This window comes from Poecile atricapillus, chromosome 8, assembly GCF_030490865.1.
Source record: "Poecile atricapillus isolate bPoeAtr1 chromosome 8, bPoeAtr1.hap1, whole genome shotgun sequence".
NCBI classification, from domain to species: Eukaryota; Metazoa; Chordata; class Aves; order Passeriformes; family Paridae; genus Poecile; species Poecile atricapillus.
In genome coordinates this window covers 8200832-8214173 of record NC_081256.1, presented here as the reverse complement: position 1 = coordinate 8214173, position 13342 = coordinate 8200832, and the positions used below count along the sequence as shown (strand labels likewise).

General features: G+C 44.2%; 2 protein-coding genes across 3 annotated transcripts in view; both read right to left on the bottom strand.

The window, feature by feature from the left end:
- INPP5D (inositol polyphosphate-5-phosphatase D) overlaps positions 1 to 6713 on the bottom strand; it is a 59807-nt gene extending 53094 nt beyond the window's left edge. Inside the window, exon 1 of the mRNA XM_058844154.1 lies at positions 6663 to 6713. The gene's annotated coding sequence lies outside the window, so the exon portion shown is untranslated. The remainder of the gene's footprint in view (positions 1 to 6662) is intronic.
- Positions 3873 to 13342, bottom strand: NEU2 (neuraminidase 2). 2 transcript variants are annotated; one of them, XM_058844155.1, is made up of 4 exons: positions 13260 to 13342; positions 10343 to 10447; positions 6663 to 6867; positions 3873 to 4948 (listed from the first exon to the last, which is right to left on the bottom strand). In XM_058844155.1, the coding sequence occupies exons 3-4, from the start codon at positions 6861 to 6863 to the stop codon at positions 4010 to 4012; spliced, it is 1140 nt and encodes a 379-aa protein (XP_058700138.1). In that variant the 5' UTR covers positions 6864 to 6867; positions 10343 to 10447; positions 13260 to 13342; the 3' UTR covers positions 3873 to 4009. The 2 variants fall into 2 exon arrangements, with proteins under 2 accessions (XP_058700138.1, XP_058700139.1); XM_058844156.1 differs by lacking the exons at positions 10343 to 10447; positions 13260 to 13342 and having other exon boundaries at positions 6663 to 6997.

Here is a 13342-nt window from a genome sequence, read left to right as displayed (position 1 = left end):
CAGAAACACACTGTGCGTTAGGATACATAGCACTGACTGCCCCATTTCTGCCTTGACTAGTCCTCATATCTCACTAGGTGTGAGGGGGGGACATCAAAGAATTGAAAAGAATAAAATCACTACTGCATGTCTCCACACATAGAAGCAGACTGAAACACTGATTTGTGCTAGGGATTTTTGACCAAAGCTCCCTGTCAGCTACTGTGAGATGGATTCAAAGATCTTTCCTACTCTAAATCCCCAAAGGTGGGATAGAGCAAAGCTGTGTCTGGCAACCTGCGTCAGAGAGGGGAGAGCTGGAGCTTTCACTTCCCTTTTCTTTGTCTGTACATCTGTCCCTCAGCTATGCTGTGTGGCATGCTAAGTGCTGCATGTCCAAGACATATTTGCAGCAATGCTAGGACATTTTTACAGGGGCACTGCCTTCATGGCAATTTTGGTTGTCTATCCTGTACCTCAACCACTCTGCCCTCTGCACATCCGCATTTGAGCTATACCTGAAAGCAGCAGCTGAGCTGGGACTCAAAGTCCAGAGGCAAAGGAACAATGCAAACCCTGCTAGCCCTATGCAACCCTTGGTTTCCAGAGTCAAGAGAAGTGCTGGAACCGCAGTACCCGGACCATGCATGAAGTGCTATGCTGTGCACTACATGGACACCAAGGCAGGAGAGAACAGACTGTCACTGCTCAGGGGGAGGCTAGAATGTGTGGGTGTGGAGAGGGAAAGTGAACCAGCACAACCCAGCATCCATCCCTGTAAGCCTTCTTGCTGCTTTCAGTTATGCAGAGGCTTGGTCTGCAGTGTCCAGCTTAACCTCTGCACTGAGATGGAACTGTGGGCAGCAGCAGCCCAAAGCTGTGCAGCCAGGCCAGGGCCCTGCTAGAGGAGCAGAACTGCACTGTGCAGGGCTTCCTGTCCATGCTGAGCAAGCGCTGTCTGCACACCAAAATTAGCTCAGCTGAACCTGGCCTTCAGCTCCACCAACATCCATACAGGCCTTTAACAGACAAACTATGGATTGGGGTGCCTAAATGGAGTCAGACACTGAATGCCATGAAGTGGCTCTGCCAGTGGATAGTAGCTATAAGCTACAGAGTGGTTATAAACTCTGTTCTTCCAAACAAAATGAGAATCTGCATATGGCAAAGGCACTATGCAGTTGCTCTGACAGCTCTGCCTAGCCACAGTGCACTGCTAACCTCACCTGCACCAAGTCCTTGGGATTTCTGATACATCCAGTAGCTTCTCTGGAGCACAGCTGCAGCAGGAAGCAGAACAGCTCTGAATGTCAACCACTGCTTGCCCTCACAGTGCTGTCCATGCAACAGGCATGTATCTGGATGCAGAGTGGACAGAGCTGCTCACAATGTGAGTTTTGATAGAATTAAACTGTTTGGAGAGTTTCTCCTGATCTCCTGCAAACTAACACCAGGTAACAGGTACAAGCCCTCATTAGACATCTGAGACTAATTAGCTGCATATTTAGGTCCTATCCATACCACCACCTACACAGATTTTTAGCAAGCTGCTGCTATTTCCTTCAAATCCTGTGTCCAGGCACACACTACTCCTTGACTTGGAGACAAAAACAAGGGGAAGGGTTCCAAGTACAAATTATGATTATGGCAATTGAATGTGCAGGCTGGTTTCTGTGAGTATTTCTTGGCCCTAAAAGAAAGCAGAGTACAGCTCCAGCTGCTCAAAAGGTAATTCCCAATCCCCTAATATAAACAGTTCTGTGATCCCTAATGGCTTGTTAGATTGGAATAGTATCTTGTCTCCAAGACACTACAATAGACACTTTATCTAAACTGGTTTTGCTATAGATGTCCAGGTAGGTGTCCATGCACCAGCCTCTCCAGAACCAGTAAATAAATACTGACTGTGACATCATTCAGGATGTACAGTGGTCACCCAACCCCCCCACACACTTATATTCAGCCTTTGCACTGCACCAGCATGGGAAATTGGCTTGGCCAGATAAAAACCAAAGCACGCATGTCCATGTCACGAAACTAAAGTATTCCATAGTACCTGATGAGGAGGTTAAATCTATAGTGCAGCAGGTAGCTTTGCTGAAGTGTAAATACACCATGCCCTAATTAGGCATTAATGACAGGCTGTTGGCCACAAAAGTTAGAGTCTAGCCTACATCTAAAGAGCATATGAGTAATACCCAAAAAGTACTGGCTACCTGAGCCACTGTGCTACTCCAGCCCAGCATGTTACTGACCTGCTGCTTGGGAAAGGCTTGACAAGTTACAGGTGTATCTGTGCAGGTCACGAGATCCCTGCACTCCCTTGGTATATGCAGCATCCAGGTGCTCTGAAACAAATCTCTGTAGTGAGGAAAGTCAGGGCTTCTCTGCCCACCACCATGAATGTTGTCAGTAGTAACAGGCAAGGGCAGGATCACTGTGCAAGCAGAGGTGCACAGACCTGAGCAGTGAAACTGCAAAGGATCCTATGGGACTTGCTAGTGTTCACCAAAGGGGATGTGCTCAGAGACCTCTGAAAAGCAGGTGGTTTCCTTCATCAAGAGGGCAAACAAACACATTTTCCATGCAGTCATTGAACATGTTCACACGCAGAGGATACAACACAAAGGAAACAAGCACCGACTGGTTCATATGTAGAATTTTGTCCAGAGGCATGGGTAACACTTTCCTAGCTCCATCTGCTCTGATGTGTCTTGCCTGGTAGCCATTTGTTTCTGGTCAGTCCCTTGTCTAGTGGTTGTATAATGCATCCTTTCAAAACACACTGTATAGTAGTAGAGAGTGTCTCTCTCACCAAAACTAGAGTTGTTTCCTTCAGAAATCTCCTGAAAAACTGTCTACATTGGAAAGCCTTCCAGCTTAAGTGTTTTATGCTACTCTGGCCTTGATCAGTTCTCTTTCCTCTGAAACTGTGTTTTTTTGCTGAAAGTGGGGAAATGTCGTTTGTTTGATATAGTGCCTCATATGCCAATAATACTCTGTAATAATAAGACATGGGGTTGTCCACAATAAGAGCAATTGCTATGTGGATCATAGCTTGGCACTTGTGTTAGAAAGACCAGCAAGCAGTTCCCCTCCTGACTCTAAATTGGGAGCTCCCTCTGCAGACCTGTCCTGATCCTGCATGCAGTTCCCATATAGGCAAAATGCCATTTTTGCCACTTGCTCTGTCCCCGAACATGGAAGGGTCCTGGTGTCCTCAATGGCTCCCACTGTCACTGCTGAGAGAGAGGGAGCAGCCAGAGCACACAAGGCTGTGCTTTTCTTACACATGGGAAACTGCACCTTCTCAATGTAATGTAAGCAAAAGGGCAAGTAAGCAAGGAAACACAGCATGGGAAATAAAGGAGAAGGTTAAGTTAGACAGAAGCCCCTGGAGTGCCTGGGAACTCAGCAAGGCAGCCCCAAACACAGTGAAGAAGTTGGCAAGGAATATCCCAAGAGCAAGGCATCACATGGCCCTGCTGAAATAAGAAGACGGAAAGCCCTGGAAATTACAGGTGCCCACATTCCTGCGCTGGGTGCAAGAAGTGCTCCTTACCAGAGCCAAAGCAGTTTCCTGAAGGAGATGACAGCAGTTATAGGGTAGTAAGCCAAGTGCCCTCTCTAGAAGTTTCTTCACAACTTACTAAATACCACTGAGCATAACCCTGCTGCCATCTGTTCCCTTGCAGTCCCTGCCCTGTCAGCACACGTGTCCCTGATGAAGTCTATCAGAGACCTCAAGGTGAGAAGCCCTATACAAAGGTCACACTTGTTTTGGGCACGTGATGTGTCAAAAGGTAGCCAAAGAGAACAGCAAAAAGGGAGAACGGGCAATAGAAAACAAAACCAAACATGTTAAGTTGTGGTATGTTTAATAGATTTCACAACCTACAGACACAACAAGACAACACAAAACTATGTGTGCAGCAGGAGTAAAAAAACTTTTACTGAGGGATAAGAAATGACAGTAAAAAGCATCAACAAAGATGGTTTTTGGAGAGATGCTGATGGAAAAGCTTGAGACTCAGTGTTCCAAGGGAAAGGCTTGCTTCAAGGTGAACATGACAAAAATAATCTCTTCACATTGTCTGTGGGTCCCATATTCAAAGAGGCAAGAGAACAAAGGTGAGCCATCAGGCCCAGTGCCCATATACTGCAGGTCTGAATAAGCACACAGGCCCTTGAAGAGTATACTGGGTTTTGTCCAGTGTCCTGGATTTAAAGGGTTTTTGTTGAGGTAAATTCCTAAATCTTTTCGACCCCTTGGGTCTGTAGGATGAGCATAGAGTAACCAACTATCTTGACATCTGGCATCCGGGGGAGGTGGAAAGGCAGTAACACTTCCATGGCATCCAGAGGGAGGTTCTATTAGCGTTTCAACCCTCTGGCCTCCCTCAAAGTCCAGCCCATGGTTGTAGCTGACAGCCTGGATCCTGGCTCCCCTGTTGCTCCTTGCATTGCAATAGAGGACCTTTCTGCCACAGCTATGCACCTCTGCTACCTGGCACTCCACTGCGCTCTCCTCCCCCACAAAGTTCCCCTTCTCCCATGTTGTCCCATGGTCAGAGCTGATGAAGCAGAAGGCATGAGGGGTGGGGTGTTGCTTGGGATCCAAGATACGATAGGCATAGGCAGGAATCACAAGGCTCCGGGCCTCGTTGAGCAATTGTAATCCATGACCTGGCCCTACTGCAAACGTGGCCCAGTTCTTGTACTCATTCCTAATGGTCCTATCGGTGACATCCTGGGCAGTGCTCCAGGTGCGTCCTTGGTCCATGCTAGTGACATAGCAAAGACGTACCAGGTTGATCTTTGTCCTCAGCTGATGCTGCTCAGAGATCTTTCCTGGGACAGCTATGAAGAACAAGATGAGTTTTCCAGAGACCTCATCATATACCGGGCAAGGATTCATAGATCGGTGGTCCTCCAGCTGTGCACTGACAAGGGTCTCCATCCTTTTCCACTGCCAGGGCCCGTGGGAAGGGAGACAGGAATAGAACACACTGTTACAAAGAGACCCACATTATAGTGCAAGGATGTCTGGATAAAAGCTACAGAAGAGCATGGGAAGAACAGAAACAGGATAATGGATAGAGCAAGAAATGGGAAGACAATAATCTGGCATCACCAAAGGCAAGTGAAAATTATTTAGATGGCACAAAGCATGTACACTTCACCAAGCATGTGGGTTATGTCCTTTTCAATTACTACTCCCTGAGGAACTGATAGCTCCATAACTCAATGCAGCTGGTGGCTGATGACTCCCTTTAAAAAGCTACAAAGGCTGAATTTTCAGAAATTCTCACAAATATATGTATGGCACACAGACATGCCCAGTGGTCAGAGTGTGCTAGTACAGACACTCTGCTGTGTCAATGTTTTTTAGGAAGTCACACAGAAACCCAAGCCCTTTTGAATAAATCCTACATGATGACAAATCCCTTTTAATTTGGGCTCCTGTTCCTCCACTTTGATGTGAATGTATGTGAATGGGCAACCCAGCCTACACTGAGGCACCTTGCTAGGGCTGATTGCGTGGCTCTGGTATGGAAATTTGGACCCTGAGCTGTCTGACTCAGAAAGTAGGTCGCAGAGCTGGTATAACTACCCAGCAAGCCCTGTTTTCTTCAATGAATAACATAACACAATCATGTTTCTAACACTAGAATTGCAATTATAAAACTATGACTACATAGTGTTATTGGCTTGGTAAGCAAAGCAGTAGTTTTCAGTAAGATTATATTAATTAGCTTTTCTGCCCTGATTTGCTGATTAGCCTTTTTATTCATATCTTATCTTTTTCTATCCAACTAATATTAACTTTTATTGAAAATCTAATGTTTCCATTTTAAGAAATTAGCATGTGAACAAAAATTACTAAGTTTATAACCAACTGAACCCCACTAACTGAATTACAGGGAGTTACACAAGATGTTACCTGAATGGTACTGCAGGTGGGCTCAGAGGCTGCTTCTGCTAGGCAGACTCCAGCTCTTAAGAGCCTATAATCTAAGGCAACCAACGAAGGTTTGGAATAGAAAAATATAATTACATTTTTTTTCCCCAAGACATTAATGCCTTTGCATATGCAAAAAATTATTATAAATAGAGTTTCCACCACCCCCAGCCACCCAGCAGCAAAACTGTTAATAATAACTGGTAGGTTAATAAGGTAGCAAATTCACTGGCACCAACAAACCAGACACTTTTTTTTGCATGGGGAGACTAGGTATTCTTAATTGTTTATTAAACTATAAATTAATCCTAAAATGATGAATTAAGAAACCAAAAGAATAGTCACTGATGGCTAATTTACTCCTCCCCATCATTGCAGCATTTCTTCCTCTTCCTTGAGGCATTTCTGCCCCTCCACCACATTTTTCCTGCTACAACAGGACTTTGTCTCATCTCTCTATCTGCATCCCCAGCTCTGCAATGATGGGTCAAAGCCACCCCTAGAATATCTACTCCATTTTAGTCCCCCCAACAGCTGCCCATAGTGTTGAATCCCAGCAGTTATAACAAGACATGCATTATTTATAGGCAGATTTGTCTCCCGTACCTGGGGAGGAGAAGCTGACCTGTCCCTACAGGATGGGGGATTGCAAGGGGGCAAATCCATTCAGCTCACTGGGGGCAGGAGGGCAGAACAGGGGACAGTGTCCTTGCACTGGTACCTGAACGTGCTGCGTGGCTGGGTCATACACGCCTCTGCGCATGGCTATCAGCTTGGCATGTTCATCCACCAGGTCCTCTCGTTCCTCAGCAAAGGCCAGGATCATGCTGAACCGTGGCAGGTAGAGCAGGGCTGGAATTCGATAGCTCCAGGTACCATTCTGGAATAATGTTTCTTGCTCCAAGACAGGGAACGCAGCCATTGTGCTAGAGGGAAGAGGACAAAGCACACTGTATTTTGACCCAGCAAAGTGTGATGGGGCAGATTCCACTGATTTTTGTTCTCTGCCCAGTGGGACCTGTCCTGCATTGAAACTTACTTTCTGCTACTTTCAGCTTTGCCTTTTCCTTCTGCTTTTCCAAAGAGAACCTATGCATAGCATAGTAGCTGGAACTCAGGCCAAACTTACCCCAGGAGCAGCCTGGGTATTCTGCCTGGAGTGTCACAAGGTAAGTACACCAAATAGAGTTAATGAAAAAGCTGTGCTTTGTTTTGTCTTTTTAATGAAATGCACAGACTGGGTTGTTGTTTTGGTTTTGGTTGTTGATTTTTTCTTTGGCTTTTTTTTTTTTTTTAGTCTGTAATAAGACATTGTAGTACTTTCCCTCAGAAGACCATTAGTTTCTCTGTTCATGTTGTATCCAAAACTTAGCACAGAACTTCTGCTTTGCCAAACATGAGCTTAAAATCCCATATAAATGACACACTGAGGCAATCCCTGGCCCCAGGGGTGTCTCAGTTTGAGGATGACAAGCACTGAGCATGAATAAGAAAAGGAAAAGAGCACCCCTCCTTCCATAAGATCAAAGAACAGTCTGAATGGTGTAACATCACTTGGGATGGAACTTCTGACCAGGCAGAAACCTTGTCCTCTTTGCAATGATTTAAAAGCAATGTTATGAAGGAAGGCAAACATGAGGGACAATTTAAAGAAGCTACTTCTGTGTAACTGCTCTGTGCTATGGCCCCATATATCCTCTCTTCCCCTCCTCAGACCTACTTGGCCCTCTGTCCTCTTGCACCGGTGAGCCAACTCACTCCAGTAAAAAAGCCAGTAGATTGAGGGAATTATATCTCAGCAGATGGGGGGAAAATATGGGGAAAAAAAGGAAAAATATAAAAGGAAAAAAAAAATAAAAGTCTCACATGATGCACCAGAAACTGAATTCTTGGATATTCCCTGCTCAGCAGAGAAGGCGGGGAAGAAAAAAAAGAAAAAAAAACATTAAAAAATCAAGCCTTAGATCTCTGACGCATTGAGTGGGTAGGATGGCAGGAAGAAGATGACAATACACTATGAGTAAGAAATTTAAACGCCTCCTACCTCGCTGAGGCAAGACTTGCTGCCCTCTTTGTTGAGGATTCTCCTATTTACCTAAATCTTGGAAAGTGCTATAGCAGCTACTGGACACGGATGAGCTCCTGATGTTCTTGAAAGCTGCCTTGATGATTCAGGACCAGATATGGAGGCAGCTTCAAAGTTCTTGTACCTACCTGGAGAATATTTTGCACTCTTCCATCTTTAAGAAGATTATATTAGCCAGCCTAACTAACATAGATTTGGTCAATAATTTTATTTTTCATAGTGTTTATTTTTGAGTTAGAAAAACACAGATAAACTGAGTTTATCCTCCAGACAAATCTGAATCACAAGGCTAGCTAGCTCACATACATAGCTACCTAGGACCATACATTCCACTCTGTCCAGATCCATTGCTAGGTAGTAAGTGTTCAAATATTCCTTGCTTTCACCTTCTAGATGCTATAAATATCAATGAGAATTTTGAACTCACAGCACTGCTCAGAAGGGCCTGAACTACTAGCTAAAGCCAGTTACAGTCCACAGCAAGCCACAGCTCCACTGCCACTCTGATCTAAAGACACTGGAGAGAGAAGTCTGTCTCCCAGGAGCAGCTGCTCCCCCGTCACTGTCGCAGAAGATACAGCAGTGTGAGGAAAGGCAGCAGCACTGCTACTGTACACAGTGTTTCCAGAACTGGATCACAGCTATCCATGCAATAACATGAAGGAAATAGGAAGACCTTCCCAGAACAAACAACAGTGCCTTTCGCTACTTACCAGCATGGATCTGGCTATTTATGGCTCCTGAAACAGAAACTCACCAGTGTGCTTCCAGACTATTTAAAGGGAGATTATTTAAAGGCAGATTAGTCAGCCTGTCTAGTGCAGCACAGGTTCCCTAGTGTTCCTGCTCATGATGCCATCCTGATCTTGCAGTCCTGCTTCAGAGCAGGGCAACAGGGAAGGAAAAGAAAGGTAAAAAACATAAAGAAGAGGAAGAAAGGGAGAGAGAGAGATCTGGGCAGGCCCATGAAGCCCTTGATGGAAAGCCAAGAAACCAGTGCCATGGGAGGCCGTGCTGTACACGAGTCCCTCTCGTCTGAGCCTGTCACCTGCACACAGCTCTGCCCACGCTCTCAGCCCCTCTGTGACACACTCACTGTGAATGTCACAACATCTTCCACTTACTGCCAAATGGGGATTGAGGAAATAGCTAAACTGGGAATAGCTGCCATAGAAACAAGCCTGAGGCTCCTGGACACAGCAACTATAATGAAGGAAAATACTAGAATCAAGTGACATTTCCATCTATCCAGAGACTAAACAGAGATACATGTGAGTGTGTGTGTGTATATACACTTGTACATACACTCCCTACACACAGTGTAGGTATTATGGCTGTATGTGTATATATGCATGCTATGTATCCATCTGCAGAGAAACTTTTCCATCCTTTTTCAGCCACACAAAGTCAGTATTCAGCTTCTTCTACTTTCTCCCTTGTGGATTCTCATGCAGAGATTGAGTCATAACAGTTTGAGTTTCACACAGAATCAAAAATGCAGGATCTTTAAATAAGCTTAAAGTTCATAATATATATATATTAAAAGAAAGCAAAATAGGGCTGCTTTGGTTACTTGTCCAGCCACCTGAAGGGAATTGATTTTTCTTTTGACCCCAAGCTGTATTCAAAGGCATGCCCACTAACTAGACCCTCCCGAATAAAAAAAAAAGAAGTAAAATTGGAAAATCTTTGACTGGACAGCCATATGAAGAGTGTTCCAATGCTCATACTCCAGGAGTGAAGGGATTCAAATCACACATACCTTCCAAGGCTACATTGCCACGGGATGCATGTGTCCATGATGCTACTCGGTTCCTAAACCCTACTGAAACAGCACTGGCTGGCCTTTAAGGAAGAAAACAGTGCTGCAGCCAGCATACCCCAAGGACATGGGCAAGACAAAGATCACAGCAATATCTTTTGAAATACTAAGAGTTATATTGGAAAAAGAAAATAAGCTTCTGGGAATACAAAGGCCTGAAACACAAGCAAGAGACTGGAGAGTTGTACATGTGAAGACAAAAATTGCTCATATCTGTATCAACTCAACAGCCTTGGACAGAAGAGTTAGCCGTACTTTTGTGAACTATAGGAGTAAGAAAGGGTAAGTGGATGTATTATTTTTTTCCTAAGAGAAAAGAACATAACTGGTCACCTCTTTCTGGATGACAGAGGTCCTAGTGAGGAGAAGGGAAATTCATCGTGTAGCCATTAAGCCAATATCTCCTACTGCGTTTTGGTATTTACCTGAATCTTTAATTTATTTTCCAGGCTTATCCTTGCAAAGTGTCTTGCTCAGGGAGGCTGATGTTTACCTGCAATTCCTCTCCAAGGCACGAGGGAAGCTGCTGCACTGAGATCCAGTACCTCACCTCTGGGCAGGGCTGGGCAGACAGGGAAAGATGAGCACACTGGAAACACTAAGAGAAGGGGGAGTTAAACTGGAGGAAGCCATTACTCATCATTTGCAAGTTACACACTGTAATGATTTCCAAAGCAGAGACTGTTTCCAGCACACCAGAAGAGTCAAAAGAAATAACAGTTGTCAACAAGTGAATTTATGGTGGATTTAATGCCTGGAAGGAGCCCAAGTGGCAGTAAGGAAAAGGTGCTGGTAGACACCAGGAGAGGATACTTGTTCCTTCCACTTCTGTCCTTCAAGGCAGCTCACATGGACTTGGACCAGGATCAACCATTGCATGTTTATTTGCTTTAATCCTCTCCAAGAAAAGTGAGTAAAAAGCATAACATTTTCACTGGCCTCAGCTTCTGTAAAAACCTGTTCTGAACATGATTAGAACCAAGCTGAAATAACAGCATGTCTTTAAAACAAGCCATGCTTTGCATGTTTTTTTTTTAAAGAAAAACAAACAAATATGCTGGGTTTGATCCCTTAGTCCCTGTCAGAGAGCTCTATGCTCTGTGCAGCAGGTAGCTTGTTCTTGAATGATTTCAGATAAGTCCCAAAAGAACTATCCAACCCATTCAGAGAGACTCTGGGGGAAGAACAATCAAAAAACTCAGAGAGACTCAAGTTCCAAACTCAACTAAAATTCTGCTTTTCAAGGCAAGCATAAGAACCCAGGACTGGTCATTCTCTATTCAACATCAGACCTGGACTTACAGTTTTCCAAATGTATAAAGTCAACTAAGCATTATGCCAAAACACACTCCTTGTCTCACTCAAAGGGAAATAATTTCTATTGGGATATTGCATAGTGGGGTCCCACCCAGAAGTAGTCACGTTCCAGTTGTATAGGGCAAAGAAACAGAAGACCCAGTTTGCTTCTAGAGTAGTTGCCACACAGTGCACTTCTGCATGGAAGTTTTCCTCCCTCCTAAGCAGCATGACTGTGCCTGTTTCTGCCAAAGCCCAGCATCAGAGCGCTCCATCTCCAACCGCTTATGCCCTCAGACCAGACCCTACACTAAATCTAGGCTATGGAATTTCTTAACAAGCCAGGCAACACACATTTATTTAGCTGGCTAAATCACCCTCAATGTAAAGTCAGAAAGATGTTATCAGCAAAAACTGTCAAACAATAAACCTTAAACAAACTAAAATATTCAGAATTTAGAAGTGAAAAAGACACAAAACTGGAATTACTTTAATCCAGCAGCCAATTGAACTAAATTTTTTAACCACACTAGAAACAAAAAGTTTCTCTTGTGGTAAAAACTTAATACCACATTTACAAGGGGATTTTCCATCTCCCCAGTACATGCTTTCCTAAACAATCAGTGAGGGTCTGCTTTCAAACTGTTGTGGCTCAGCTTGGCACTAGCTCCTGTGCCTTAAAGCGGAGATTTTCTTAGCGGGAGAGAAGAATTACATGAAGTAGCAGTATTTTTCTTAAAATATATTTGGTGGAGGAACCCACAAACTGCATTCCCTATTTGAACCTACAAAATGTTGTATTTACCTTTTTAGTTCCTAGCAATGTCCACAGTTATGAAAAGAAAAATAAAAAGAAAAGGAAAAAAATACCTTTTTTACTCTGTGTCTTCTGGAAGTCACGTCAAAAGGAAAGAAACAGAACCAAAAAGAACTCCTATTGAATTAGACAAAAGGGATGCTCACCACACTCTTACTAGTCTCCAGCCTGCAAAATTGTTTATGTTGGCAGCAATGTCAGCTGTCTTAGATCCCAGGAAAAGCTATCAGCTGGCATATAAACACAAGCTTACATTTAAATAGCAAACCTGTTTTGCATATAAGGGGTGGTTCCATGTGAGCCAGACAAACAATACGGAAATACTTTTACATTATAATAGTAATTAAGCAGCATATTTCTACCTGCATGGGTTGGCACACTGTGGCACAGCTGCTGATTCTATACAGTTCAGCATGCTGTCTTATTTCTTGGTGCTCTACTCCCCTGGTGCTGAGGAAGGCAAAGTTCCTCTGGCTGCAGCATGTGGACTCCCAATGCTTTCTCTCAGAGTACTGAGCTCTGGGAAAGTTTGCCTGAAGAACCCACAAAATTGTTATAACCAACAGGTGATGCTGCTGTCATAATCTAACACTCTGGCTCCACGCACCTCCAATCCACCAACATGTTCTTTCTGGATAAGAAATGGGTTAACACCAAAAGTTCCCAGGCAGGAATGCAGGAATGACATACTGATGCATTCAGGTGCAGCTCCCAGAGCCTCTTTGGAAGTGTTCTGAGGCCAAACTATCCCAGCAGCTGCAGGCAAGGAGCTACTGGGTAGAACCAAGCAGGGAAACAGGGAGGACAGTACAAGACTAAGGTCACACCAGAGGAAGAAAGGGACAGCAACACCCCTTCTCCCAGCTGTGCCCTGGCTGGCTGAGAGGCAGCACCTGCAGCTGCTGCAAGTACCCAAGCAAATAATTTCACAACTACATTGTGCTACTGCTGTCATCTCTGACAGCAGTATCCCATTTCTTGCTGCATCCCTTGCTTTCCCCTTTTCTACTGAGTTTCCATTGTTGCCATTAACACTTCTTGTCTTTGCAGTGATCTGAAAGAATGAGAATAATAATCCTGTGAAGAGAACTTGATAGTCATGGAAAAAGAGTAAGAAAAGTCTCCTCATTTGATGGCAGTTGTGGTTGATCTGTGCAAGCCAAATAGTAAGCTGCAAAGAAGTGGATTTGCAACCAATCAGCTGACCAACCAAATTAAGGTAATGCTTCTGTATTACTGTTTCTCTTGAGCAACTCTGTTGTATGCTTTCTTGTGCCAGCAGGAATGTTCATCTTACCTTGGCAAGCCATCAGAGGATATCAGACTGGCAGAAAACTAATCCAGAAAAAAAATAAAAGGTGAACAGTTTCTGCCAGGTCA

Bases quoted from the DNA above. Each gene is read 5' to 3' on its own strand.
- NEU2 (XM_058844155.1), bottom strand. From the start codon at position 6,863: ATGGCTGCGTTCCCTGTCTTGGAGCAAGAAACATTATTCCAGAATGGT. The intron at 4,949-6,662 runs GTACCAGTGCAA...GGGCCCTGGCAG, and splicing joins CAGCCACGCAGCACGTTCAG to TGGAAAAGGATGGAGACCCT.